Raw genomic sequence first — 27,169 nt, 5'->3', positions numbered from 1 at the left:
TATCAGACCTTGAGCTTACTTCATAAAATGCGAAAATAACGTCTGGGTTGAGTTAAAATGTAGGTCATTTCAAAATAAAGACCAAAAGCGATTGGTCTCAAGAGGATGCATTTGTCTTTTGTGATGGTGAAAGAAGTTTGTTGGAAATGCAGAATCTCAGGTTCTACCTCTGACCTTTTGAAGCAGAACTTGCATTTTAACAAGATTCCTAGGTGCTTCATGTTCATTTTTAAGTCTGAAAGGCAATAGTATTTTAAGAAATGGGATAACACTGAAAATGAGATTTGCATTTTGAATCATTCTGACAGTTGAGTGGAGGAAGGGCTTTGAGGAGGATAAGAATGGAGACAGGAGATGAGACTACAAAAATCACAGTCACCAAACTTATCTGCTAGATGGTGTGATTTTCTCCAGCAATGCTTAACTACGTGAAATCCTGTTCAAAGTATAGATGGCAGATGGTTGGATTCATCCAGGGCTGGGGTTTTTCTAGGCTAAGGGGGCTACAGAAGTTCAGATAGATGAGGGCTACGGGACCATGAGAAAGTAAAGGATTCAATGAACTCAGAAGGTCTTAATGAATTAACAATTGTTTCTGAGGGGCCTTTGAATAAGTAAGCTGCTGAAAGGAAAAATGCTGTCATCAGAAAACAGGATGTTTAGGCTGGGCGCGGTGGCTCAAGCCTGTAATCCCAGCACTTTGGGAGGCCGAGACGGGCGGATCACGAGGTCAGGAGATCGAGACCATCCTGGCTAACATGGTGAAACCCCGTCTCTACTAAAAATACAAAAAAAAACTAGCCGGGCGACGTGGCGGGCGCCTGTAGTCCCAGCTACTTGGGAGGGTGAGGCAGGAGAATGGCGTGAACCCGGGAGGAGGAGCTTGCAGTGAGCTGAGATCCGGCCACTGCACTCCAGCCTGGGCGGCAGAGCGAGACTCCGTCTCAAAAAAAAAAAAAAAAAAAAAGAAAACAGGATGTTTAAATGTATGCATTTGGAGGCTGTGTACTGTCTGAAGATAAGGCTCAAGATGTTCATGGGAGTGTGTGCCTGGGGCTAGGGGATAAGAAAAGTTCAAGGGTGATGAGGAAGCACATAAACTGAGGAGCCACTGTGTGGATGCTCGAGTTGCTGAGAATGCTAAATGGAGTTGGGTAGATAGTGGACCAACTGCTGAAATACTCGAACACTGAGGGAGAGGTTGACAGATGACAGCAACAAGGAGGGGAAGAGGAGGAGGGTGACAAAGTTAGATGGTATAAACTCAAAGAAACAGAGGGATATTTTTTTTTTGACAGAATCTTCCTCTGTCATCCAGGCTGGTCTCAAACTCCTGGCCTCAAGTGATCCACCACTTTGGCCTCCCAAAGTGTTGAGCCACTGTGCCCAGCCCAGAGGGCTTTTTAAGATGAGGGGAAGTAATGGTTTGAAAACAAGTGTGGGTAGCAAAGAGGACCTCAAACTCCTCTTGATTCTGAGAGGGTCAAATTTTAGTCAAGAGTGAATGAGGGTTGGATGAAGAAATGAGCAAAACCATGTAGGAATGGAACCCTGGAAAACACTGACATTTAAGGAGCAAGTAGAAGGAGGAGGGAAGATTGGTCTGAAAGGTTTATGAAAGCCAAGAGAAAATGTTTCAATGAGAATAAGACAGGGAGGTCTAGTAGAGTAAGTGCTGAAGAATGCACACTAAATTTGGCACTTCACTCACTAGTAGCTTCAACGAAGACATTTCAGTAGAGCTGTTAGGGTAGAAGCCAGATTGTGCTGGGGTAAGGACAGTCAGTTGTGTGATATGCTAAGAGTTGGAAAAGAATTAGTAATACAAACTACACATTTTTCCTCTTCATTTATAAAACAATAATTATTCCCTTGAGATATATCAGAGATTCTGCAAAGAATCTTAAGAACTCTATAATTTTTCTTGATTAGTTTTATTTTTGTTTTATTAATTCCTTCAGCAAATACTAAAGTATCTACCATGAGGAAACTGAGGCAAAGAAAGGTAAAGTGCCTTGCTCAAAGTTGCACAGCTTTAAATTGTGGAACTAGAATTTAAACCCAGGCACTAAATTTCAATCATTTAATTAAGAAGTTGTCAACTTTTGGATGGTCTCTAAAGCTGAGAGACTGCATGAGATTACCAATGGAGTGTGGAGAAGACAGGAGTACTAAGGACTGAGACTTGAGGGCACACCTAACATGAAGGGTTTGAGAATGGGGAGGAACCAGCACAAGAAATTGAAAAGGGGGGACCAGTGAAGTGGAGAATGTGGTGTCCTGGAAGTTACGTTCAAGTAGAAAGGAGTCACCAGCTGTGCCAAAAGCTGAGAGGTTAGTGGACTCAACAACATGAAGGTCACTGGTACCCTTGGCAAGAGCTGTTTTGAGGGAGTGGGTTCAAGATAGGCTGGGCACAGTGGCTGATGCCTGTAGTCCCAGCACTTTGGGAGGCCAAGGTGGGGCAGATCACTTGAGGTCAGGAGTTCGAGACCAGCCAGGCCAACATTGTGAAATGCTGTCTGTACTAAAAATACAAAAATAAGCCGGGTATGGTGGCGTGCACCTGTAATCCCAGCTACTTGAGACGCTGAAGTGGGAGAACCACTTGAACCCAGGAGGCGGAGGTCGCAGTGAGCCAAGATCATGCCACTGCATTCCAGCCTGAGTGACAGAGCGAGACTCATTCTCAAAACCAAAAAAACAAAACAAAACAAAACAAACAAAAACAAAACAAAACAGAGAGAGAGACTGGGAAGAGAGAAATGCAGCTGTGGCATATTTATATGCTGATAAGAAACATCTAGCAGAGATGGATGTCCTTCAGTAGGCCAAAGAAAATGGAATGCAGCGCACAAATGGAAGGCTGGGTCTCCCTGAGGGTGTGGATGGTTCACTTATAGCAGGAAGAAGCAGAACATCAGGCACAGATGCAGGGTGGAGGATATGTGAGGCAATGGGATACTGGAAGTTCTCTTCTGACTGCTTTTATTGCCTCTTAGTGAGATAGGAAGCGAGACCAACTGAGGGTGAGAAGGTAAAAGAAAGTATTAGAGGCATAAGAAGAAAGATAAAGGCAGAAAATAGTCATCCAGTAAGGGAGAAGAGTGAATAAACTAGGGAAACATGAAGGATGGTTGTTGGGCAATATTAAGAGCCTTCTTTTTCTTTTCTTTTTTGTTGGTGGGGGAGATAGGCTGTTGCCCAGGCTGGAGTGCAGTGGCATGATCTCAGCTCACTGCAACCTCTGCCTCCTGGATTCAAGTAATTCTCCTGCCTCAGCCTCCCACGTAGCTGGGATTGCAGGTCCCCGCCACCACGCTCAGCTAATTTTTTTTGTATTTTTAGTAGAGACGGGGTTTCACTATGTTGGCCAGGCTGGTCTTGAACTCCTGACCACAAGTGATCCGCCCGCCTCAGTCTCCCAAAGTGCTGGGATTATAGGCATGAGCCACAGTGCCCAGCCCAAGGGCCTTCTTAAAAGTCAGTTAAAAAAAGAAACACCACCACCTAAAGATGTGTTTGGATGATTAAAAGATAATGAGTAACTCAGAAATATCTGTGAATGATTCAATATACTATAATGACAGACATCTCTCATTACACAGTTGTTAAAACCCACGGAAAACATAACACAAAGAGTGAACCCTAAAACAAACTATGCACCTTAAGAGTAATATATCAATATTGGCTCATCAACTGTAACAAATACACCACAGTAATAATTCAAGATGTTAATAACAGGAGAAATCGGGGGTGGGGAGGGGATGAAGGGTATATGGAAACTCTCTGTACTTTGGGCTAATTTTTCTATAAAATTATAATGCTAAAAAAGTATATTAGTAAAAAAACACAGAAGGATAGGAAGTGCAATGTGTGTATTTTGGGTGTAGGGTGGGTTGCCCTGGGGATTTAGATACTGGGAGATGTGGGTGTAACCTGAGTGTTCTGAGCTTCTTAGGGTGATAGAACCAAACATGGGATAAAGGGTGAAATGAGATTAGATGATAGCCTCAAGACATAGAGGTGATGAGGTTGTAGGAGGGTGGAAGCTCTCTGGGGCCCTTTCTTCACTCTTGCTAATGGTGATAAGAATGCCAGGGTGGGAGCAGTCTTATTCTTGACAATAGGCTTTATGCGCTCCAATCTGCAAAATTTATTGTGATTTCTGGTCTATAAAACTGGTGACTATAGAACTATAACCCTGCATTATACTTTTTCTTTTTTCAGGTAGTAACTAGTACTTCAATCTGTTCTTAGTTTGATATTTGATGCTCAGATACATTAATGAGAAAGTGGCTGTTTCTACCAAGCAAATGGGTTTTGAAGTCTTGAATCTTTTCAGCAGGTATACGTTTATATGAAGGCAAACGTTTCCAGGAGCCGTCTTCACATTTCTTCATAAACTGGTCAAAGAGCAGTCTTAGGTCCTTGTTCCAGCTGGGGTTGGGGACAGAATAATCCCTAAGAATGACTTCCTCAGAAGAAAATGACCTCTAAAAGACAGAAGAAAAAGAAGAGTAAGTAATGCGAGGTGCATTCTATTTCATAACATATTCTCCCAATTTCTAAGACTATCTTGCTGCTTTCTTCTCCCCATAAGCTTGTCACTTCAAAATGGAAGGGAATTTCAGGGATCACCTGGTCCAACCTCCTTGGGAAAATGAGAGATTGAGAGAGGGAAAATGATTTGCTCAATATCACTCAGCGAGCTATTGACAGAGCCAGCATTATGCTCAGGTCTGCTGATTCCATTCTTTTTTTCAAACTTTAATCAAGCACAGGTGAGCCCAGGACACTGGAGATGGAGGTGAAGAATAGACATTATCTTAAATGTTAAAAGCTCTTCCAGTGGCTATGCACAGGAAGTTAGGGGATAAGGGAGAAGTATTCATCTAGGATCAGGGGTTCAGGAAGGGGTCCTTTGACTTGAATATTGATTAGATAAGCAGAAATTAGCCAGCTTTTGGAAAAAGTATTACAGGCAACAAAACAAAACAAAACAAAACAAAACAAAAAAAACACTGGAATATAGTTTGGATGTGTGTCCCCGCTCAAATCTCATATTGAAATGTAATCCCCAATGTTGGAGGTGGGGCCTGGTGAGAGGTGAATGGATCATGGGGGTGAATTTCTCACGAACTAAACGGTTTAGCACCACCCTCCTTGGTACTGTCCTCATGATAGTGAGTTCTCATGAGATCCGGTCGTTTAGTACCGTTAGTGTATAGTACCTCGTGCCTTGCACTCTTCCTCTTGCTGTGTCCATGTGAAATGCCTGCTCCCACTGTGCCTTCTGCCATGACTGTAAGTTTTCTTGCTTCCTTTTTTTTTTTTTTTTTTGAGACAGAGTCCCACTCTGTTGTCCAGGTTGGAGTTCAGTGGCGCAATCTTGGCTCACTGCAACCTCCACCTCCTGGGTTCAGGTGACTCTCCTGCCTCAGCCTCCTAAGTAGCTGGAGTTACAGCCCCACCATGCCTGGCTATTTTTTGTATTTTTAGTAGGGATGAGGTTTCTCCATGTTGGTTAGGCTGGTTTCGAACTTCTGATCTCAGGTGATCCGCCCACCTCGGCCTCCCAAAGTGCTGGGATTACAGGAGTGAGCCACTGTGCCTGGCTGACTGTAAGTTTTCTAAGGCCTCCCCAGCAGCCAAGCAGATGCCACCATCATGCTTCCTGTATAGCCTGTAGAAATGTGAGTCAATTAAACTTTTCTCTATAAATTACCCAGTCTCAGGTATTTCTTTATAGCAACGTGAGAACAGCCTAATGCAGTTTGCAAAAGAGGCATGAAACAGTTTTGAGGGGCCTTATTACAATCATATGAAGTAGGTACTATTTATTATCCTCATTTTACAGATGATAAAATTAAGGCTGGCTGGGCGCGTGGCTCACGGTGGCTCAAAGCCTGTAATCCCAGCACTTTGGGCGAGGCCGAGACGGGCGGATCACGAGGCGGTCAGGAGATCGAGACCATCCCTGCTTAATATGGTGAAAACCCCGTCTCTACTAAGAAAAACATAAAAAACTAGCCGGGCGAGGTGGCGGCGCCTGTGTCCCAGCTACCTCGGGAGGCTGAGGCAGGGAGATGGCGGGAACTGCGGAGGCAGAGCTTGCGTGAGCTGAGTCCGGCCACTGCCTCCAGCCTGGGCGACAGACGAGGACTCGTCTCATAAAAATAAAAATAAAAAAAAAAAAAATTAAAAAAAAAAATAAAAAAAATTAAAAAAAAAAAAAAAAAAAAAAAATTAAGCCTAAAAGAAGTTGGCATTATTGGGACAAGAGTGGAGCAGGTGGAGCAGATGGCTGCAGAAATGCATGTAAAACCTTAATACTAAGCTAACTGGCTTGAATTTTAACTGCAGTGCTCTCTGAGGGATTTTAAATGGGGAGTGACATGATTAGATCTTTCCATAACATAAAAGATAGTGGGAGTGTCCAAGATTGAAATCAGAGGGCCCTGTCTGGAAGCTACTAGGGTAACTCAGGTGAGAAATCATAAGAGCAGGAAGCAGAACTTGGTGGGTGACTATTTGGATAAGGAGGGTAGGGGAAAAAGAGAAATACAAGACCCAGTCCCAGGATTCTGAATCCTGCAATGAGGTGAATGACAGAGCCAATTACCAAAAAATATAGGAGAAAGCGGAGTAGGCAGCTCAGGGGACAAGTTCTTGGTGTCACAGTAACCACAGCTTCCATCCATCTATTTCTGTACCACCAAGCACTGCTATTACTCCAATGCCCAGGCAACAACTAGAACATTACAGGGATCCTAGAGGACCTGGAAGATGAGGTGTGACTTACTAAGGAGCAGAACAAAGTGTATGCCCACAGACACCAAAAGGAAAACTGGCTTTCTGGACTGCTGCAGCTATCTTGGAACATGTAGGATCACAGAAGCTATTAACTCTATGGCATTCTACTTTCAGCCACCCTTATCAATTCATTCAGATTTAATGTACCTACAATACACAGACTGCACCATAAAACCAAAACAGGGAGGTCACAGTATGATGGGAGAACCAGCTTTCTCCTGACAGGGGCTGGCTCCAATGCTGGCTTGGTGGGAAGAATACAGGGAACCTGTCTCAAAAACTCTATGGAAGAGGAGACGCCTAGCCTCCCAACCTACATCTTTCTCCCATGCTGGATGCTTCCTGCCCTTGAACGTCGGACTCCAAGTTCTTCAGTTTTGGGACTCTGACTGGCTCTCCTTGCTCCTCAGCTTGCAGATAGCCTATTGTGGGACCTTGTGATCGTTCTTAATTATTGTAGGAACATAATACGTGTTGGATTGGGCAGAGTGATTCCTCCAACTTTTTTCAAAACTGTATTAGCTGAGCATGTGGAGGCATGCATCGTGAATTTTAGCTCAAGATTGACTGCAAGAACCAGCAATCCGGCGAGGACCCACAGACCCTCTGAAGGAAGCGGACTGCTCCTGCAGGACCGGGAGACATCCCAAATACTATGAGTGCCCCAACTGTGGACGTGGGAAAAAAAGAGCCTTCTCTCCTGAACACACCCCCCCACTGGGGAAGCTGGTCTGTCTGCAGGAGAAATTTCTGACTTTACCAGGAGCTGAGTCAAGTTAGAGAGCTAAGCCGAGTGAAATACAGGAGTAGAGGAAGCAGCAGAAAGGCCTGGGAGCTCACTGGGTCCCCAAGCAGCCCATACCTGCCTGGCACCACAGGGATCCATCAGGAGGGTGGCCAAAGGAGCAGGGGGTAAAATTCCACAGGGAGAAGGAATTCTCTAGCTGAACTTTGTAACAGTTTGAACCGGGGAGAAGCCTCCCGGCCAGAACTCGGGGAGGGCATGAACCCAGCTTGCAGACTTCAAAGGTCGGGGAAGAACTAAAGCCCTTCCTTCTTTTGCAGCTGGGAGGTGGAAAGCCTCAGACAAGTTTTCAAGCCCATCTTGCCCTCCACCTGGAAACAGACTCGGGGCTATTGGAAGGCCAGGGTGGGAGTGAGACCGGTCCTTCAGTTTGCATGGGAGCTGGGTGAGGCCTGTGACTGCCGGTTTTCCCCAGCTTCCCTGACAACCTGTATGACTCAGCAGAGGCAGCCATAATTCTTCTAGGTATACAACTCCAGTGACCTGGGAATCTCACCCCCATCCCCCACAACAGCCACAGCAAGATTCCTCCAAGGAGAATCTGAGCTCAGATGTGCCTAGTCCCAGCCCTACGTGATGGTCCTTCCCTATCTACCCTGGTAGCAGAAGACAAAGGGCATATAATCTTGGGAGTTCGAGGGCCCCGCCCACCACCAGTCCCTCTCCACACTACTACAGCTGATGCTTTCTGGAAAGTGCAACCTCTTGGCAGGAGGCCAACCAGCACAAAAGTAGAGCATTAAACCAAAGCTAAGAACCCTCACAGAGTCCACTGCACCCTCTGCCACCTCCACCAGAACAGGCCCTGGTATTCATGGCTGGGAGACCCACAGACAGCTCATATCACAGGACTCTGTGCAGACAACTCCTAGTACCAACCCAGAGCTGGGCAGACTTGCTGGGTGGCTAGACCCAGAAAACAGACAACAATCACTCCAGTTTGGCTCACAGGAAGTCACATCCACAGGAAAAGCAGGAGAGTACTACATCAACGGAACACTCTGTGGGACACAAAAATCTGAACAATAGCCTTCAGCCCTAGACCTTCCCTTTGACAGAGCCTACCTACCCAAATGAGAAGGAACCAGAAAATACTACCTTGGTAATATGACAAAACAAGGCCTGTCAACACCCCCTAAAAATCACACTAGTTCACCGGCAATGGATACAAACCAAGAAGAAATCCCTGATTTCCCTGAAAAAGAATTCAGGAGGTTAGCTATTAAGGCAATCAGGGAGATACCAGAGAAAGGCAAAGCCCAATGCAAGGAAATCCAAAAAATGATACAAGAAGTAAAGAGAGGGCCGGGTGTGGTGGCTCATGCCTGTAATCTCAGCACTTTGGGAGGCCAAGGTGGGCAGATCACAAGATCAAGAGATGGAGACCATCCTGGCCAACATGGTGAAACCCCATCTCTACTAAAAATACAAAATTAGCTGGGTGTGGTGGCGCACGCCTGTAGTCCCAGCTACTTGGGAGGCTGAGGCAGGAGAATTGCTTGAACCTGGGAGGTGGAGGTTGCAGTGAGTCGAGATTGTGCCCCTGCACTCTAGCCTGGGCGACAGAGTGAGACTTCGTCAAAAAATAAAAATAATAAAAAGAAGTGAAGAGAGAAATATTCAAGGAAATAGACAGCTTAAAGAAAAAACAATATAAAATTCAGGAAATTCTGGACACACTTTTAGAAATGCAAATTAACCTAATCCAACAAAGAGAAAGAAAAAATAGCAAGAAAATATGAACAAAGCCTCCAAGAAGTCTGGGATTTTGTTAAACTACCAAACCTAAGGACAATCAGTGTTCCTGAGGAAGAGGACAATTCTAAAAGCTTGGAAAACATATCTGGGGAATAATTGAGGAAAACTTCCCTGGTCTTGCTAGAGATCTAGACATGCAAATACAAGAAGCACAAAGAGCACCTGGGAAATTCCTCACAAAAAGACCTGCACCCAGGCACATTGTCATCAGGTTATCCGAAGTTAAGACAAAGGAAAGAATCTTAAGACCTGTGAGACAGAAGCACCAGGTAACCTATAAAGGAAAATCTAGCAGTTTAACAGCAGATTTATCAGCAGAAACCCTGCAAGCCAGAAGGAATTGGGGCCCTATCTTCAGCCTCCTCAAACAAAACAATTATCAGCCAAGAATTTTGTATCCAGTGAAACTAAGTATCATATAGGAAGGAAAGAACAGTCCTTTTCAGACCAACAAATGCTGAGAGAATTTGCCATTTCCAAGCCACCATTACAGGAACTGCTGAAAGGAGCTCTAAATCTTGAAACTAATCCCAGAAACATGTCAAAACAGAACCTATTTAAAGCATAAATCACACAGGACCTATAAAACAAAAATACAAGTTAAAAGCAAAAACAAAAAAACAAACAAAAAAACCCAAAGTACACAGGCAACAAAAAGCACAATGAACACAATGGTACCTTACATTTCAATAATAAATTGAATGTAAATGGCCTAAGTGCTCCACTTAAAAGATGCAGAACTGCAGAATGGATAAGAACTCAACCACCAACTACATGCTGCCTTCAAGAGACTCACCTAACACATAAAGACTCAAATAAAGGGGTGGAAAAAGGCATTTCATGCAAATGGACACCAAAAGCAAGCAGAGATAGGTAGCTATTCTTACATCACACAAAACAAACTTGAAAGCAACAGCGGTCAAAAAAGACAAAGAGGGACAGTATATAACCGTAAAAGGCCTTGTCCAAAAGGAAAATATCACAATCCTAAATATATATGCACCTAACACTGGAGCTCCCAAATTTATAAAATAATTACTAATAGACCTAAGAAATGAAATAGACAACAAAATAATAGTGGGGGACTTCAATACTCCACTGACAGCTGCTAGGGCTAAGCCCCCAAATCTGGCCATAAACTGGCCCCAAAACTGGCCATGAACAAAATCTCTGCAGCACTGTGACATATTCGTGATGGCCATGATGCCCACACTGAAGGTTGTGGGTTTACCGGAATGAGGTCAAGGAACACCTGGCCCAACCAGGGCGGAAAACTGCTTAAAGGTGTTCTTAAGCCACAAATGACAACATGAGCGATCTGTGCCTTAAGGACATGTTCCTGCTGCAGATAACTAGCCAGAGCCCAGCCCTTTGTTTCCCGTAAGGAATACTTTTAGTAAACCTATAATCTATAGAAACAATGCTTATCACTGGCTTGCTGTCAATAAATATGTGAGTAAATCTCTATTCGGGGCTCCCAGCTCTGAAGGCTGTGAGACCCCTGATTTCCCACTCTACACCCTATATTTCTGTGTGTGTGTCTTTAATTCCTCTAGCGCCGCTGGGTTAGGGACTCCACAACTGAGTTGGTCTTGGCAGACAGCACTAGACAAGTCATCAAGACAGAAAGTCAACAAAGAAACAATGGATTTAAACTATACCTTGGAACAAAGCAACTTAACAGATATATACAGAACATTTCATCTGACAACCACAGAATACATATTCTATTTGATAGTGCATGGAACTTTCTCCAAGACAGATCATGATAGGCCATAAACAAGCCTCCATAAATTTAAGAAAATTGAAATTATATCAAGCACTCTCTCAGACCATAGTGGAATAAAACTGGAAATCAACTCCAAAAAGAAACTTCAACACCATGCAAATAGGCCAGGCGCAGTGGCTCACAACTGTAATCCCAGCACTTTGGGAGGCTGAGGCGGGAGGATCACCTGAGGTCAGGAGTTCGAGACTAGCCTGACCAACATGGCAAAACCCCCATCTCTACTAAAAATACAAAAATCAGCCGGGAGTGGTGGCATGCGCCTGTAATCCCAGCTACTCAGGAGACTGAGGCAGGAGAACTGCTTGAACCCAGGAGGCAGAAGTTGCAGTGAGCTGAGATCACGCCACTGCACCCCAGCCTGGGCAACAAGAGCGAAACTCTGTCTCAGAAAACAACAACAACAACAACAACAACAACAACAACAACAACACCTGCTCCTGAATGAGCTTCGGGTCAAAAACGACATCAAGATGGAAATTTTAAAAATTCTTCAAACTGGATGACAATAATGACACAACCTATCAAAACCTCTGGGATACAGCTAAGGCAATGCTAAGAGGAAAGTTCATAGCCCTAAACGCCTACCTCAAAAAGTCTGAAAGAGCACAAACAGACAATCTAAGGTCACAGCTCAAGGAACTAGAGAAACAAGAACAAACCAAACCCAAACTCAGCAGATGAAAGGAAATAATTAAGATCAGAGCAGAACTAAATGAAACTGAAACAAACAATATAAAAGATAAATTAAACAAAAAACTGGTTCTTTGAAAAGATAAATAAAATTGATAGACCATTAGCAAGATTAACCAAGAAGAGAGAAAATCCAAATAACCTCACTAAGAAACGAAACAGGAGATGTTACAACTGACACCACTGAAATACAAAAGATCAAGGCTACTATGAACATCTTTACACACATAAACTAGAAAACCTAGAAGAGATGGGTAAATTCCTGGAAAAATACAGTCCAACTAGCTTAAATCAGGAAGAATTAGGTATCCTGAATGGACCAATAACAAGCAGTGAGATTGAAATAGTAATTTAAAAATTACCAACAACAACAAAAAAGTCCAGGACAAGATGGATTCACAGCAGAACTCTACGAGACATTCAAAGAAGAACTGGTACCAATCCTTTAGACACTATTCCACAAGAGAGAGAAAGAAGGAACCCTCCCTAATTCATTCTATGAAGCCAGCATCACCCTAATACCAAAACCAGGAAAGAACATAACCGAAAAAAAAAGAAAACTACAGACTGATATCCTTGATGAACATAAGATGCTAAAATCCTAATACAAAATGCTAGCTAACCGAATCCAACAACATATCAAAAAGATAATCTGCCATGATCAAGTGGGTTTCATACCAGGGATACAGGCACTGTTTAATGTATGCAAGTCAATAAATGTGATAACGCTACATAAACAATTAAAAACAAAAATCACATGATCATCTCAATAGATGCAAAAAAGGCATTCAACAAAATCCAGGATCCCTTTATGATTAAAGCCCTCAGCAAAACTGGCATACAAGGGACATATCTTAATGTAATAAAAGCCATCTATGACAAACCCACAGCCAACATAATACTGAATGGGGAAAAGTTGAAAGCATTCCCTCTGAGAACGGAAACAAGACAAAGGATGCCCACTCTCACCACTCCTCTTCAACTGGAGGAGTCCTGGCCAGAGCAATCAGACAACAGAAACAAAGGGCATCCAAATTGGTAAAGTGGAAGTCTAACCATCCCTGTTTGATTGTTTACCTTGCAAACCCTAAGAATTCCTCCAGAAAGCTCCCTGAACTCATAAAAGTATTCAGCAAAGTTTCTGGATACAAGATTTTTTTTTTTTTGAGACAGATTTTTGTTCTTGCTGCCCAGGCTGGAGTGCAATGGCACGATCTCAGCTCACCACAACCTCCGCCTCCCGGGTTCAAGCAATTATCTTGCCTCAGCCTCCCGAGTAGCTGGGATTACAGGCATGTGCCACCATGCCTGGCTAATTTTTGCATTTTTAGTAGAGACGGGGTTTCTCCATGTTGGTCAGGCTGGTCTCAAACTCCTGACCTCAGGTGATCCACCCTCTTCCGCCTCCCAAAGTGCTGGGATTACAGGCGTGAGCCACTGCGCTCGGCCACCAGATACAAGATTAATTGACACAAATCAGTAGCGGTCTTCTATCACACCGAGAACCAGCAACCAAGTAGAAAATAAATCAAGAACTCAACCCATTTAACAATAGCTGCAAAAAATATAAATATAGAAATATACCTACAAAGGAGTTGAAAGACCTCTACACAGGAAAGACTACAAAACACTGCTGAAAGAAATCATAGATGACACAAACAATGGAAACACATCCCATGATCATGGATGGGTAGAATCCAATAATTGTGGAAAATTGACTAATACTGTCCAAAAAGCAGTCTACGAATTCAATGCAATCCCCATCAAATACACCCATCATTCTTTCACAGAGTTAGAAAAAACTAATTCTAAAATTTCATTATGGAACCAAAAAAAGAATCCACATAGCCAAAGCAAGACTAAAGCAAAAAGAACCAAATCTGGAGGCATCACACTACCTGATTTCCAAAACTATACTATAAGCCATAAGTCCACCAAACAGGCATGGCACCTGGTATAAAACAGGCACATATGGCCGTGGCGCAGTGGCTCAAGCCCTGCAACCCCAGCACTTTGGGAGGCGAGACGGGCGATCACGAGGTCAGGAGATCGAGACCATCCTGGCTAAACCGGTGAAAACCCCGTTTCCTACTAAAATACAAAAAACTAGCCGGGCGAGGTGGCGGGCGCGTAAAGTCCCAGCTACTCGGAGGCTGAGGCAGGAGAATGGCGTGAACCTGGGAGGCGTGAGCTTATAGTGAGCTGAGATCTGGCCACTAACATCCAGCCTGGGCCACAGAGCGAGACTCCGTCTCAAAACAAACAAACAAACAAACAAACAAACAAACAAAAAAAAACAGGCACATAGACCAGTGGAACAGCATAGAGAACCCAGAAATAAACCCAAATACTTACAGCCAACTGATCTTCGATAAAGCAAACAAAAACATAAAGTGGGGAATGGACACCCTTTTCAACAAATGGTCTGGGATAACTACTGGCTAGCCACATGTAAGGAATAAAACTGGATTGTCACATCTCACCTTATACAAAAATCAACTCAAGATGGATTAAGGACTTAAACCTAAGACCTACAACTATAAAGATTCTAGAAGATAACACTGGAAAAACCCTTCTAGACTTTGGCTTGGGCAAAGATTTTATGACCAAGTACCCAAAAGCAAATATAATAAAAACAAAGATAAATAGCTGGGACTTTAATTAAACTAAAGAGCTTTTGGATAGCAAAAGGAACAGTCAGCAGAGTAAACAGACAACGCACAGAATGGGAGAAAATCTTCACAATCTATACATCTGACAAAGGACAATATCCAGAATTTACGACGAACTCAAATAGATCAGTATAAGAAAAAATCCCATCAAAAAGTGGGCTACGGACATGAATAGACAATTCTCAAAAGATATAAAAATGGCCAACAAACATATGAAAAAATGCTCAACATCACTAATGATCAGGGAAATGCAAATCAAAACCACAATGTGATACCACCTTACTCCTGCAAGAATGGCCATAATAAAAAAAATAAAAAAACAGTAGATGTTGGCGTGGATGCAGTGATCAAGGAACATTTCTGCACTGCTGGTGGGAATGTAAACTAGTACAGCTGCTATGGAAAACAGTGTGGAAAAGAAGTCATTATTCGAAAAAGATACTTGCACATGCATGTTTATAGCAGCATCATTCACAATTGCAAAATCATGGAACCAACCCAAATGCCCAACGCAAAATTGTGGAACCAACCCAAATTTGCAGTGACCTGGATGAGACTGGAGACTATTATTCTAAGTGAAGTAACTCAGGAATGGAAAACCAAACATTGTATGTTCTCACTTATATGTGAGAGCTAAGCTATGAGGATGCAAAGGCATAAGAATGATACAATGGACTTTGGGGACTTGGGTGGAAGAATGGGAGGGGGATGAGGGATAAAAGACTATAAATATGGTGCAGTGTATACTGCTCGGGTGATGGGTGCACCAATATCTCACAAATCACTAGTGTAAAGAACTTATTCATGTAACCAAATACCACCTGTACCTGAATAACTTATGGGAAAATAAAATTAAAAAATAAAAATTAAACAAAACAAATCAAAACAAAAGTCTACAGAAGCTGAGGCATGGTGGCATACCTTTAGTTCCAGAACTTTGGGGGTGCCGAGGTGGGTGGATCACTTGAGGTCAGGAGTTTGAGACCAGCCTGGCCAAAATGATGAAATCCCATCTCTACAAAAAATACAAAAATTAGCTGGGCGTGATGGTGTGTGCCTGTGGTCTCAGCTACTTGGGAGGCTGAGGAACGAGAATTACTTAAACTGGGGAGGTGGAGGTTGCAGTGAGCCAAGACTGCACCACTGCACTCCAGTCCAGGCAACAGAGTGAGATTCTGTCTCAAAAACAAACAAACAAAAAATCCTACAGAATAAAAGCCTCCTGGCTGAACAAAAGCAAGTCCTGACTTTGGCGTACCAGAGGGTTGGGGATACATGATCAGGGTTGAAACCACTTTGCCCTTAGCCCAGGATTTGTAATTTTTTTCCGTATTTTTCAGAATCCAGTTCAGAAAATCCGGGAAAGAAAGAAAAGAAAAGTTTTAAACCCACCCATCTCTCCCTCTTAAAGTAACTAAGGGCAAATTTTCTTTCCTCCAAATTTTAAAATACAATTTTCCTAATATACTTGTAAACTCAGTAAAACAAAACAAACAAAATTTTAAAAATCCCACAATTCTGCTTTCTGCTTTTACCACTTGAAATTATTTAGTGCTCACTTTCTCCATAATATCAATTACCACCATTTTCAACAGCAGAAAAATAGTCCATTAAACTGATATATTACATAATTAGCCATTAAGGTAGACATTTAAATTATTTCCAATCTTTTGCTGCTCTAAATGAAAATGTCCACTGGAACGTTATGAATATAGCTTTTCCTCTATTTTGGATTATTTCCTTGGAATCTAGTCCTGATTATGTAACTTTTAAAGAACATGAATCTAGAAGTAACCCAACAAAGACAATTCATCACAGATTACTATGTATTGACCAACACATGTCAACTGAGAGGCAGAATGGTATGTATAAGCTTTGGAGTTACGAATTTGAACTTATCTCATTAGCCACTGGTCTCATCTCAAACAAGCAACTCTAGGATCCATCAGTTCCACTGTCCTTTTATGGACCGTGATACAGAACTAATTAAATGCTTTTAGGAATTAGAATGACTCCCTTAACTGTGGGTTCTCCTAATTTTAACTTTGAAAGTCTGGGATTCAGCAAAATCCAAGAAACTTTTTTTGAGCCCTACTATATGCCCTGGTTCTATGTGAGGGACAGGTAAAACACAGAGAAGACTTAGACCCTGCCTTCAAGTGTCAGCAACCTTGGATGTGAAAAATACTATAAGAGAAGTAGATACAGGCATAGAAGGAGTGACTTTCAGGGAAAACTTTAAAATGATGGAGTGATTTCCTATGGATAAAAAGTTCATTAAAGAGAGAACAGGGGAGGGGGGCCTGCTCCAAGCAAAGGCATAGGAGAGTGAAATAACCATATCACACTGGGGAACTCCTAGGATTTCAGCCTTCATATATGTAAGGTGGAAAGAGAGGAAGAGCAGCAAGATGTGAAGAACAAGAGGGATCACATCACAGGGCTTAGATTTCACCTTCTAGGTCAGTATTTCCAAAGACCAGCATGAAAAATGATTTTAGGTGGCACAAGGACAAAAATATATGTATTTTAAAATATAACAAAATATATTCATATATTATAAAAGGATATAAGTAGAAAACCCACGTGATTTCACCAATGTTATTACATAGGATTAAGTTAACTAAAGAAGTGGAGTCTTTTTTTTTTTTTTTTGAGACGGAGTTTCGCTCTGTCGCCCGGGCTGGAGTGCAGTGGCCGGTTCTCAGCTCACTGCAAGCTCCACCTCCCGGGTTTATGCCATTCTCTTGCCTCAGCCTCGGAGTAGCTGGGACTACAGGCACCCGCCACCTCGCCCGGCTAGTTTTTTGTATTTTTTAGTACAGACGGGGTTTCACCGTGTTAGCCAGGATGGTCTCAATCTCCTGACCTCGTGATCCGCCCGTCTCGGCCTCCCAAAGTGCTGGGATTACAGGCTTGAGCCACCGCGCCCGGCCAAGAAGTGGAGTCTTTAAAGAATCATGAAAGTACTTGAATGATACAGCACCTTTTTCCTTTATGAGGAGACTAAAAGAGTTTTAAGCAAGGGAGTAATATGAACATAGGTTTTAGGAAGCTCCATGTGATGTAATGAATGAATTAAAATGGTGAAATGCAATGGTAGGGAAACCAGTTAAAAGACTGTTGCAAAGGCCCAGGTTAGATATGGTCAGAATCTGAACTAGGTACTGAGTAATGAGAAGTAAAGTTTTAAGATACTTAGGACATTGGGACTGAGGGATGTGGGGAGTTACTGACTGGGAAACAGAAAGCAGAAGAGTCTTGAATGATTATCTAGAGCTGTGGCTTTGAAAACTAGGGTGAATAGAATGAAAAGAAAGATTTTTCTTAGTGTGCACATGTGGATCAGGAGAGAGAAAACAGGAGTGGAACTATTTTAGTTTGGCACGGGTTGAGTTTGTTACTCCAGATGGACACTATAATAATGTAGAAATAGAAATAATAAAGCAAGGAGGTGAAAACTAAGTGATACCTGAAGTAAAGACAAAGCACAGATTACATATGAAGTAGAAATGTTTGGGACAACGATTATATTTTCTTGTCCTGAACAAAGGAAAGGTCTTGCTTGACCTTTGGTTATACATTTATAAAGCAGTAAGACAGTGAAGTAAAAAGAGCTCCCCAGAGAACCTCCCACTGACCTTTGACTGGGAGAACGGGGTGGAGCCACAGAAGTTCATGCCATTGGCAGAGGTGAGGAGCTCAGCCTCTTGAGTTCCTGTGTGGCAAAGTAGGAACAGGTCCCTCTTCCACTGCTGAGGTTTTTCTCTTTTTCCTTTTTCGCCCAATAAATTCCATTATTCTCACCCTTCTATGTGTCCATGAGTCTGATCTTTCCTGGTTGTGTGACAATAACCCAATTTTTAGATGAATTGAGAAGAAAGTCCTATACCATCTTTGGCGCTCAAATGTGGGGCCTGAGGAAGTGAGACAGGAAATTAAAGAAAGAAAATGAAATTAAAAAAGAGAAAACAAGCTTTCTATATGAGGCTGACTCATCCCAAAGGCAGTAACAGGCAAAGCCCAGACCTGGGTGAAGTCTCGATAACACTCTCAAAGAAGCCAGGGCTCAAAGGATGTGCTCTGGAGACTCTCCCAGCACTTCCTCAACAAGAGGATAAGAAAAAGTAAAGTTCCCCCTTGAATCCCATCCTCCTTCCGTATGATTGTATCTTGCTCCTCAAGTTTTATCAGTTTATAGACACCTGTTTTTTGTAACTAGTAACTTCCAGCATTCTGTTTTATCTAAACAGCACAGTGAAGGTTATAAGACATGCCTGAGTAGGCCTAGGCTGCGGCCGTCTGGGCACCATAGCGAAGGTTGTGAGATAAGCACTTGCAAGGCTCTTTTGAGCAAGTCTAGAAAACAGCCACCTGGGCCGCATAAGCAAGAGTCATATGTAATCCTGAATAATGCACCTGTCACAATTTGATTAACTGCCTTTGTTCTGCCTCTGTATCCTTGCTATCACACCACTATGCTTTGTGCCACTGTAAGCTTGTTTCAAGCTAGCCCACCCCCTTTTAGAAGTGTGTATTAAAAGTCAAGTGCTGGCTCAAGCCTGTAATCCCAGCACTTTGGGAGTGGCGGATCCCACTGTGGTGGATCACAAGGTCAGGAGATCGAAATCATCCTGGCTAACACGGTGAAACCCCGTCTCTACTAAAAATACAAAAAACTAGCCAGGTGAGGTGGCGAGTGCCTGTAGTCCCAGCTACTCCGGAGGCTGAGGCAGGAGAATGGCGTAAACCCGGGAGGCGGAGCTTGTAGTGAGCTGAGATCCGGCCACTGCACTCCAGCCCGGGCGACAGAGCAAGACTCCGTCTCAAAAAAAAAAATCAAGTGCTGTCTTTGTTCTGGGCCTAGTTTTTGGATGTTAATGGTTAATGTGCTGGGTCTGAGTGCACTCAATAAAGTTCTCCTGTTTCACCCCGTGGCCTCTCCAGTCCTCCTTCATTCCCGCTGATTTGCTTTAATGCGACCCCCAGAGCAAATGCCAGAGAAAAGGCAAGTAGGCAAGGCAAAAAAAAAACTTTATTTACAAGCCAATGTGAAGGAGGGAGTGAGGTTCACCGGTCTCCAGCGGTGGAGGCCGACGAAGTCGCTCCAGCCAGGTTCCTAGGTCCGCACAGGAGCAGGGGCCAAGGAAGTTCGCACCAGCGTTCTCGGGCGAGGTTCCTGGGTCCCGCGTACGAGGAGGGGCCGAGGAAGTTCGCACCGGCGGTCGGGCGAGGTTCCTGGGTCCCGCGTAGGAGGAGGGGCCGAAGAAGTTCGCACCTGCGTTCTCAGGCCAGGTTCCTGGGTCCCGCGCAAGAGAAGGAGCCGAGGAAGTTCGCACCGGCGTTCTCGGGCGAGGTTTCTGGGTCCCGTGTAGGAGGAGGGGCCAAGGAAGTTCGCACCGCGCACCCGCAGGGAGTGGCTTTTATGTCCTGGGCCTGGGAGTGGGCGGGCAGTGGGCGGGACATAGGCGGGTCGGTAGGCGTGGCTAGGCGGGTTCCGGTTTTTCTCCGTCGGAGGTCGGGTTGCGCCAGCGCAGTCGACCCGTGTCTTTCCCGGTGCGGGAAAGTTGATGGTGAAGAACCGGGAACTGCGCCATCTTGTCTCCGTTTGTCCAAACACCCCCAACAGAAGGGCGAGTCAAATGGGGGCTCAAAACCTCTCACTTCCGTTTCTGAGCCTTTTGGTCTTACGGCATTCCTCTTCTTTTTGGGGGGACAGCAATGGCACCTATTTTTCCTTTTACAATACTGGAGGTGGTCCACACCCACCCCAATGGTCACGGGTGCACTCACAAGACAGTTGGGTGGGGTTGCTCCCTGTCCCCACTTCTTTACTGGCTGGGGTACATGGCAGTGTCTGCAGCATGTGTGTGTGGTGTCCAGTGGCCACACAGGGCAGGAATGAGGCATAGCCACCGACCAGGCCCCAAGGCACCAGCAAGGCTGGTTGGTGTTCCCCACCAGGTGCCTACAGAGTCTCCCCCTCCTCCCTCCAGGGAGTCTAGCTCTGTCCCACAGCAATTAAGTTCCTCTCTCTGGTGGAGGAACCATTTGCATAAGAATAAGAGGTTCTTCCCCCAGGCATCCTTATCTCCTCTCCACCCCAAAAGCAGTATACTTTTAAAGGAGGTTTTCCTTTTCCTTTTCCTTTTGGAAGACGTTTTGCTCTGTTGAGAATGATGAGGATTACTGTTTATATTTTCTGTAGAGTTTTGTGAGAAAGGACTTGTGAGGTTAGTCTGGAGCCAATCTGTGTGTTTTGCATGTCTTTCTGTACGGTACATAGCAAACTTTGCTGCAGGCCTCCATCTTGTTTTACGTCCTTGGGGGCGTGGCCTGTAACCCCATGGCATGGCTTTGTTTAGCCTGGTGAGGCCCAGATTCATCCTGGCTTAGGAAATGAGTCCTTTCTGGTTTGGTATCTGTATGTCCTTTTGCTATTTGTCAATTCCCCTGCCCTCTACCAACCACCTTGGATTTTCCTTTCTCTGAGCCTTTAAGTAAAGTTTGAAAGCCAGAAATACTGGCCGCTTGGTGGAGCTAAAGTTAGATAATAAGGGAGTTAAAATAATTTTCTTAAGGAGTGCTCAGCTTAATCAAAAGTGGATATCTAAGTTGTAATTATCTTCACAAGGCCTTTATGTTTTCCTTTTCTTGGACCTTGTTTTGCTGGAAAAAGTGTTTCTTTTCGGTCGACTGAGTTATTTTTCTCCATTTTGCCTTGCCACTTTTAATGCCCGCATGAGAGGGGAGACCTCTGTTTTCCTCATGGAACCCCAGGAATTAAAAGCAGATAGATCCCTCTCCCTGTGATGAAAGATCTTATGGCAACTGGGTTTTCTTCTGCCTGTCTGTGTAATTATATATGTGTTGTGTGTGATGTCTATAAAAAGTGCTCTAATTAATTGACCTAAAGGAAGATAAGTGCTTGGATCAACTATTTTTTTTAAAGGGAAGATAAAAGCTGTGGTACCTTTTAGTTTATGTGTCTTTAATCTTTGAAAAATAAAAACAGCCTCACAGATTATTGGTAAAATGTAGATGTTGTCAAAATATAAATAGATGGACTAAGTTATGCAGTTCAGTTACTAAGTTTGCTTAAAAAAGCAGTTACAAACTGCTTTTTGGTTTTTAAGAACTGTACAACTTTGAAAGGCTGGGGGCATATAAAGCTAACCACACCCTTAATTATACTGGAAGGAGTCAAACCTTAGCAAAACAACTTACCAGGTTTTACATTAAACTTAAAAATTGCTAGGAGTTACCCACATGACATACAATTCAGACTACTTGAATTGTTTTAGGTAAGATAAAGCGGTAAGATAAAGCTGGCCAGGAGCAGTGACTCACACCTGTAATCCTAGCACTTAGGTCAGGAGTTCAAGATCAGCCTGGACAACATGGTGAAAACCTGTCTCTACTAAAAATACAAAAATTAGCCAGGCGTGGTAGCATGCACCTGTAATCCCAGCTACTTGGAGGCTGAGGCAGGAGAATCACTTGAACACAGGAGGTGGAGGCTTTAGTGAGCCGAGACTGCACTACTGCAGATAAGGCTAAATGTTCAAACAAGTGGTAAAAAGATTGTAAGAATCTTTCAAAATTAATCTTATATTCAGTATGAAAATACTGACTAAATTAAAAAAGGTATTATATGGTTTTTCTGTAAACTGAGCATTGAAATAAAAGCACAACAAGGTACTTTTTTTTTTTTTTGATGGAGTCTCACTCTGTCACCCAGGCTGGAGTGCAGTGGTGCAATCTTGGCTCACTGCAACCTCTGCCTCCTGGGTTCAAGAGATTTTTTTGTGCCTCAGCCTCCTGAGTAGTTGGGACTACAGGCATGTGCCATCACGCCTGGCTAGTTTTTGAATTTTAGTAAAGATGGGGTTTCATCATGTTGACCAGGCTGGTCTTAAACTCCTGACCTCAGGTGATTCACCTGCCTCAGCCTCCCAAAGTGCTGGGATTATAGGCATGAGCCACTGTCCTAAACTCAATTCCAAGCTTCAGGTCAAAGCCCTAGGAAAGGAAACTGGATCTAAGGGATCCAGAGGCAGATGATAACAGAAGTTAAATTGCACAGTGCAGGTGAGCATGGCTAATTCCTGCTGATTAAGCCAAGCCTCCCGTTTTATGGATAAAGGTTGTGCTAATATCCATGGCATAAATGACGTTTAGAGAACTCCCAGGTTACTGACAGTAGCGGGGATAGAGGCATACATGAGAGCGGATAATTCCTATTCTCCAGCACCTCCCTGCTTCATGGGTGCAAGCTGCTTTGGCACCCATGGGTGTCACCCTGTCATGGTTGCCTGGACTTGGGGATAGAAGGACAGAGGAAAGAAAGAGGAACACCTCACTTTCCCTCCCTCACATACCCCAGGTATATGCTAGGAAGAGACAGTTGCTCCCCTCTTTCTAGATGAGTAGCCATCTATCTTCAGTTTGTACCCCTTTCGAATGCATCCTGAACCCCTGGGATTCCTTTGAAAAAAGAGAACCCTCTTTTTCCTTTCTCCTCCTCTGTCCTCTCTTCACTGATAGGTAATTGTATCTCTGTACTACAGGACACTCCCCTCAGATGCATCCTCCAAACTGGGAAGAGTTAATTTCCCAAACCTTAAACTGGTTGGCATAGGATTCGGCTCAGGGAAAGGGAACCCAGAAGCCTGACATGCTGGCAAAAGGGCTTTTTTTTTGTTTTTTTGTACTAGTGGGGCTTTTGGCCTCCCTCTCCCTGTACAAACTGCTAAAAGGCCTTGGGATTTCTGAGCTGTCCTTACCCCGGCCCTGTTTCATTTTGATACATGTCTTCTAATAACCCAGTTTGTCTCTTCTTGCCTTCAGGCCATCAAACTCCAAACAGTCATGCAACCAGAGCCTTGGACAAGGGGCCCCTTTGCCGAGGACCCTCAGATAGGCCTCTGAGGGAGCTCTGACTGCCTTTACTCCAAAACAGCACCCCCTGTCAGCAGGAAGCAGTTAAGATAAGTCCTCATCCTTATCCTTATCCTAATGGCAGTTAAATGTATTTCTTTAGAGGGGGAATGAGACAACCAAGCATAAAGGTGTCCCTGGAGAATCTCTAACAGGCCTACACACCAGCAGAACAGGGTGGAGCCATGGAAGTTCGTGCTGTTTGCAGAAGGAAGGTGCCTCACCTCGTGAGCTCCGGTGGTGGGACAGGAGCCAGGTAACAGGCTTCCCTCTCACTCTGCTGAAAGTTTTTCTCTTTTTCCTTTTTTCACCCAGTAAATTCCAGTTTTCTCACCTTTCTATGTGTCCATGAGCCTAATCTTTCCTAGTCATGTGACAAGAACTCAGTTTTTAGTTGAACTGAGAAGAAAGTCCTACAATAGTAGGGCTTGTTAAGAAAAGTTATGACTCTTTAAATGTGACTTCTTTTTTGAGAGTAAGTTACTGAACCGAAAGCAGCATGATTTATAAAGCCTGTAAATACTAATACTTATTCTCAGCACAGATTACAAGGTACCAATATATAATTAAATAAATGAATTCATCTTTGTAAGATTAGCACATTTTTTCCCCAATATGCAAGATGGTACAGGATTAGTGACTAATCTGTATTCATTATTCTTTAAAAGAAAGCTACACTAGCTTAATAGAAACACTATACTCATCTAAATCACTATTTGGTCTTTCAGTTCTTGTCAATACAGAGCTGTTCCCTCCTCTTTGTTCCTTTAGTACTTCATTATAGCACATAGTACATACTTACTTTAATTTTGCCATTTCATTCCTGCTAAGTAAAATTATAGGAGGCCATTGGTTTCGTCTGAGCTTCTATACCAGGCCCAACAGACCAAACCAAATGGAGTTACTCATGCTGAAGTTCCACACCTTTAAGTGGAAATTAAGTTGCTTATCTAATCTTTTAAGAAGGAGAATGAGAGACAATACCCAAATACCCAAACAAGCCAGTTTTAGCTGGCATGATAAGGGTGTCTCTCCTCTGCTTTAACCTTTACAAGGAAATTAACTTTGAAACCACCAATCTGCTTTTTTTTTCTGCTTTCTTTAGCCCCTTTGTGTCTCTAAAGCCAACCTCCTCTGCTCAGCGCATCAGAACGGTCATTCTATTTTATAGGAGGAAGTGTTGTTTGATTCTAGAGTTGCAAATAAAAGCCATGTAAGATCTTTAAACTAAATTTGTCATCTTATTTTTTGACAGTGCTGGCCAACATGGACAAAGGGACTAGAGGGACTTTGCTGACAACTCCTGAAATCCCTTGAGGCGTGCAACAGAGACAATGCCCATGTCTTTTGAGGCTCCCCTGTCTTCTTCAGAGTCTGAGGCTTGTACATCCAAGGTCAGACTTTGCTTTTTTTTTTTTTTTTTTTTTAGACGGAGTCTCACCCTGTTGCCCAGGCTGGAGTGCAATGGTGCAATCTTGGCTCACTGCAACTTCAACCTCCCAGGTTCAAGAGATTCTCCTGCCTCAGCCTCCCGAGTAGCTGGGATTACAGGCGCACACCACCATGCTGGCTAATTTTTTGTATCTTCAGTAGAAACAGGGTTTCACCATGTTGGCCAGGCTGGTCTTGAACTCCTGAGCTTGTGATCCACCTGCCTCGGCCTCCCAAAGTGCTAGGAATACAGGTGTGAGCCACTGTGCCTGGCCTAGACTTTGCTCTTTTTGCATAGATCCCCTTGATCATTTTGGTTTCCTATTCCAGGATTAGTTTGTGCTATGAGAGGACACATGAACTTGGGGTGGGTACCAAGGGTTAGTTTGTGCTGTGTGACAGCATATGACCTTTTGGGGTTTGCAGTGGCTTGACCAGTCAGTGGTAAGAGTGGAAGTCATGACAGAAACATAACTTGATCCCATAGGGAGGTCTCAGGTGTCTGACCGGGTCAGACAGAAACGGGCAATAAATGGCAATTACTGCAGGGGGTGTGAACTCTGCTTTCAGAAATTCACAGGGATTTTATGTTCTATTATCTTAATTTCTTTTTCTTGTGTGCTTAGGTAGGGAAAAATCATTGGCTGACTTGGTTAAGGGGATCTCAATGCCAAAGCCAGAATGTGATTGGTGGGCATGAGTCAGGCACTTGAGAGCATCAGAATGCTTGCCACCAAAAAACAGACTCTTGGATTAGGATAAGCAGGTCATGGAAATAGGTCAGCTTCAAGAAAACTTCTGTGCAAGGAGGGAACATGTGAAAGCATTATATGACCCAATCCTGTGGCATTCCCCTTTTTTTTTGAGATAAAGTCTCAACTCTGTTGCCCAGGCTGGAGTGCAGTGGTGTGATCACAGCTCACTGTAGCCTCAACCTCCTAGGTTCAAGAGATCCTCCTACCTCAGCTTCCCAAGTAGCTGGGACCACAGACATGTGCCACCATGTCCAGCTAATTTTTTGTAGAGATGGGATCTCCCCTTCTGTCTATAAAGCCAACCTCCTCTGCTCAGCTTATTGGAACATTCTATTTTATGGAATGAGGAGTTGCTTGATTCTACAATTGCAAATAAAAGCCAATTAAGATCTTCAAAGTAAATGTGTTACAATTTTGTCTTTTGACACCCTATTCTCCTACACTAGATTGTGAACTTCTTAAGAGAAAGGATTGTTTCTTACCTGTACATCATCAGTGGCCAATAATGCCTGGCACAGTGTTGGGGCTTAATCAGTATTAATTGAATATATCAATAAAGCACAAAATAGGGATATATAAACAAGTAACATTTAATACTATTTTAGGCACTGCGTTAAAGTTTGCTTGCATTATGTCATTTAATCTTATAACAACCTTTAAAGGTGAGGAAACTGGCTTAGGAGAGGGTATTAATGATTATCTGACATCCAGAAGCCTCCTACTCACTCCAGTGTTGGCTGCTTTGCTTCTCAGAAATAAGACAAGTCAGAGACAATCAGGATTAAACCATTGGAAGAGATGGTGCTCTTCTTCTGAGGTCTGTAATGGTTATGAGCCAGATTGACTGCCTAGGTTCAGAGGCCAGCTCTGTCGCATATTTTGTGTGTGCCCCTGCTGAACCTTTATTAATATCAGTCGTAGCAGTAGTGGTCCTTTCCCTGCTGAATTGAACAGATTCCAGCATACTGTACTCTGCTTCAAAACTGAGTCGAGATTATAGATTTCAAAACATCATATTGTACATTTTAAACATACAATTTTATCTGTCAATTAAAAACAAATTGGGAAAAAAAAAAAAACGGGCAGAGAGCAGTGACTCGCCTGTAATCCCAGTGCTTTGTGGGGTTCCGGTGGGAGGACCGCTTGAGCCCAGGAGTTCAAGGTTACAGTAATCGCCATTGCGCTCCAGCCTGGGCGACAGAGCTAGATAGACCCTCTTTTTTATTGAGACTGAGTCTCACTAATGGCGCGATCTCGGCTCGCCACAACCTCCGCCTCCCGGGTTCAAGGAATTCTGCCTCAGCCTCCCAAGTAGCTGGGATTACAGGCATGCGCCACCACGCCCAGGTAATTCTGTAATTTTAGTAGAGAGGGGGGATTTCGCCATGTTGGTCAAGCTGCTCTCGAACTCCCGACCTCAAGTGATCCGCCCGCCTTGGCCTCCCAAAGTGTTGGGATTACAGGCGTGAGTCACCGCGCCCTGCCGACCCTGTCTCTTAAAAAAAAAAAAAAA

At 43.6% G+C, this 27,169-nt stretch overlaps 1 protein-coding gene across 8 annotated transcripts in view; it reads right to left on the bottom strand.

Annotated features, from left to right (window-relative positions):
* The window catches only part of THEM4 (thioesterase superfamily member 4), a 46,856-nt gene extending 28,421 nt beyond the window's left edge, over positions 1-18,435 (bottom strand). For 6 of the 8 annotated variants that reach the window (XM_017877629.1, XM_017877633.1, XM_017877634.1 and 3 more), the window contains exons 1-2: positions 6,626-6,715; positions 4,310-4,496 (exon numbers count right to left, since the gene is read on the bottom strand). In XM_017877629.1, coding sequence (XP_017733118.1) covers positions 4,310-4,496; positions 6,626-6,700 — 262 coding nt within the window. In that variant the 5' untranslated portion in view covers positions 6,701-6,715. Of the gene's footprint in view, positions 1-4,309; positions 4,497-5,234; positions 5,337-6,625; positions 6,716-18,171 lie in introns of those variants that run through there. The other 2 variants (XM_017877631.1, XM_017877630.1) reach the window with 2 other exon arrangements.
* Positions 18,436-27,169: the final 8,734 nt, after the last annotated feature.

Source organism: Rhinopithecus bieti, unplaced genomic scaffold (assembly GCF_001698545.2).
Source record: "Rhinopithecus bieti isolate Rb0 unplaced genomic scaffold, ASM169854v2 scaffold_10548, whole genome shotgun sequence".
Classification (NCBI taxonomy): Eukaryota; Metazoa; Chordata; class Mammalia; order Primates; family Cercopithecidae; genus Rhinopithecus; species Rhinopithecus bieti.
The sequence above is the reverse complement of the archived record's forward strand: the minus strand, read 5'-3'. Positions and strand labels throughout refer to the sequence as shown.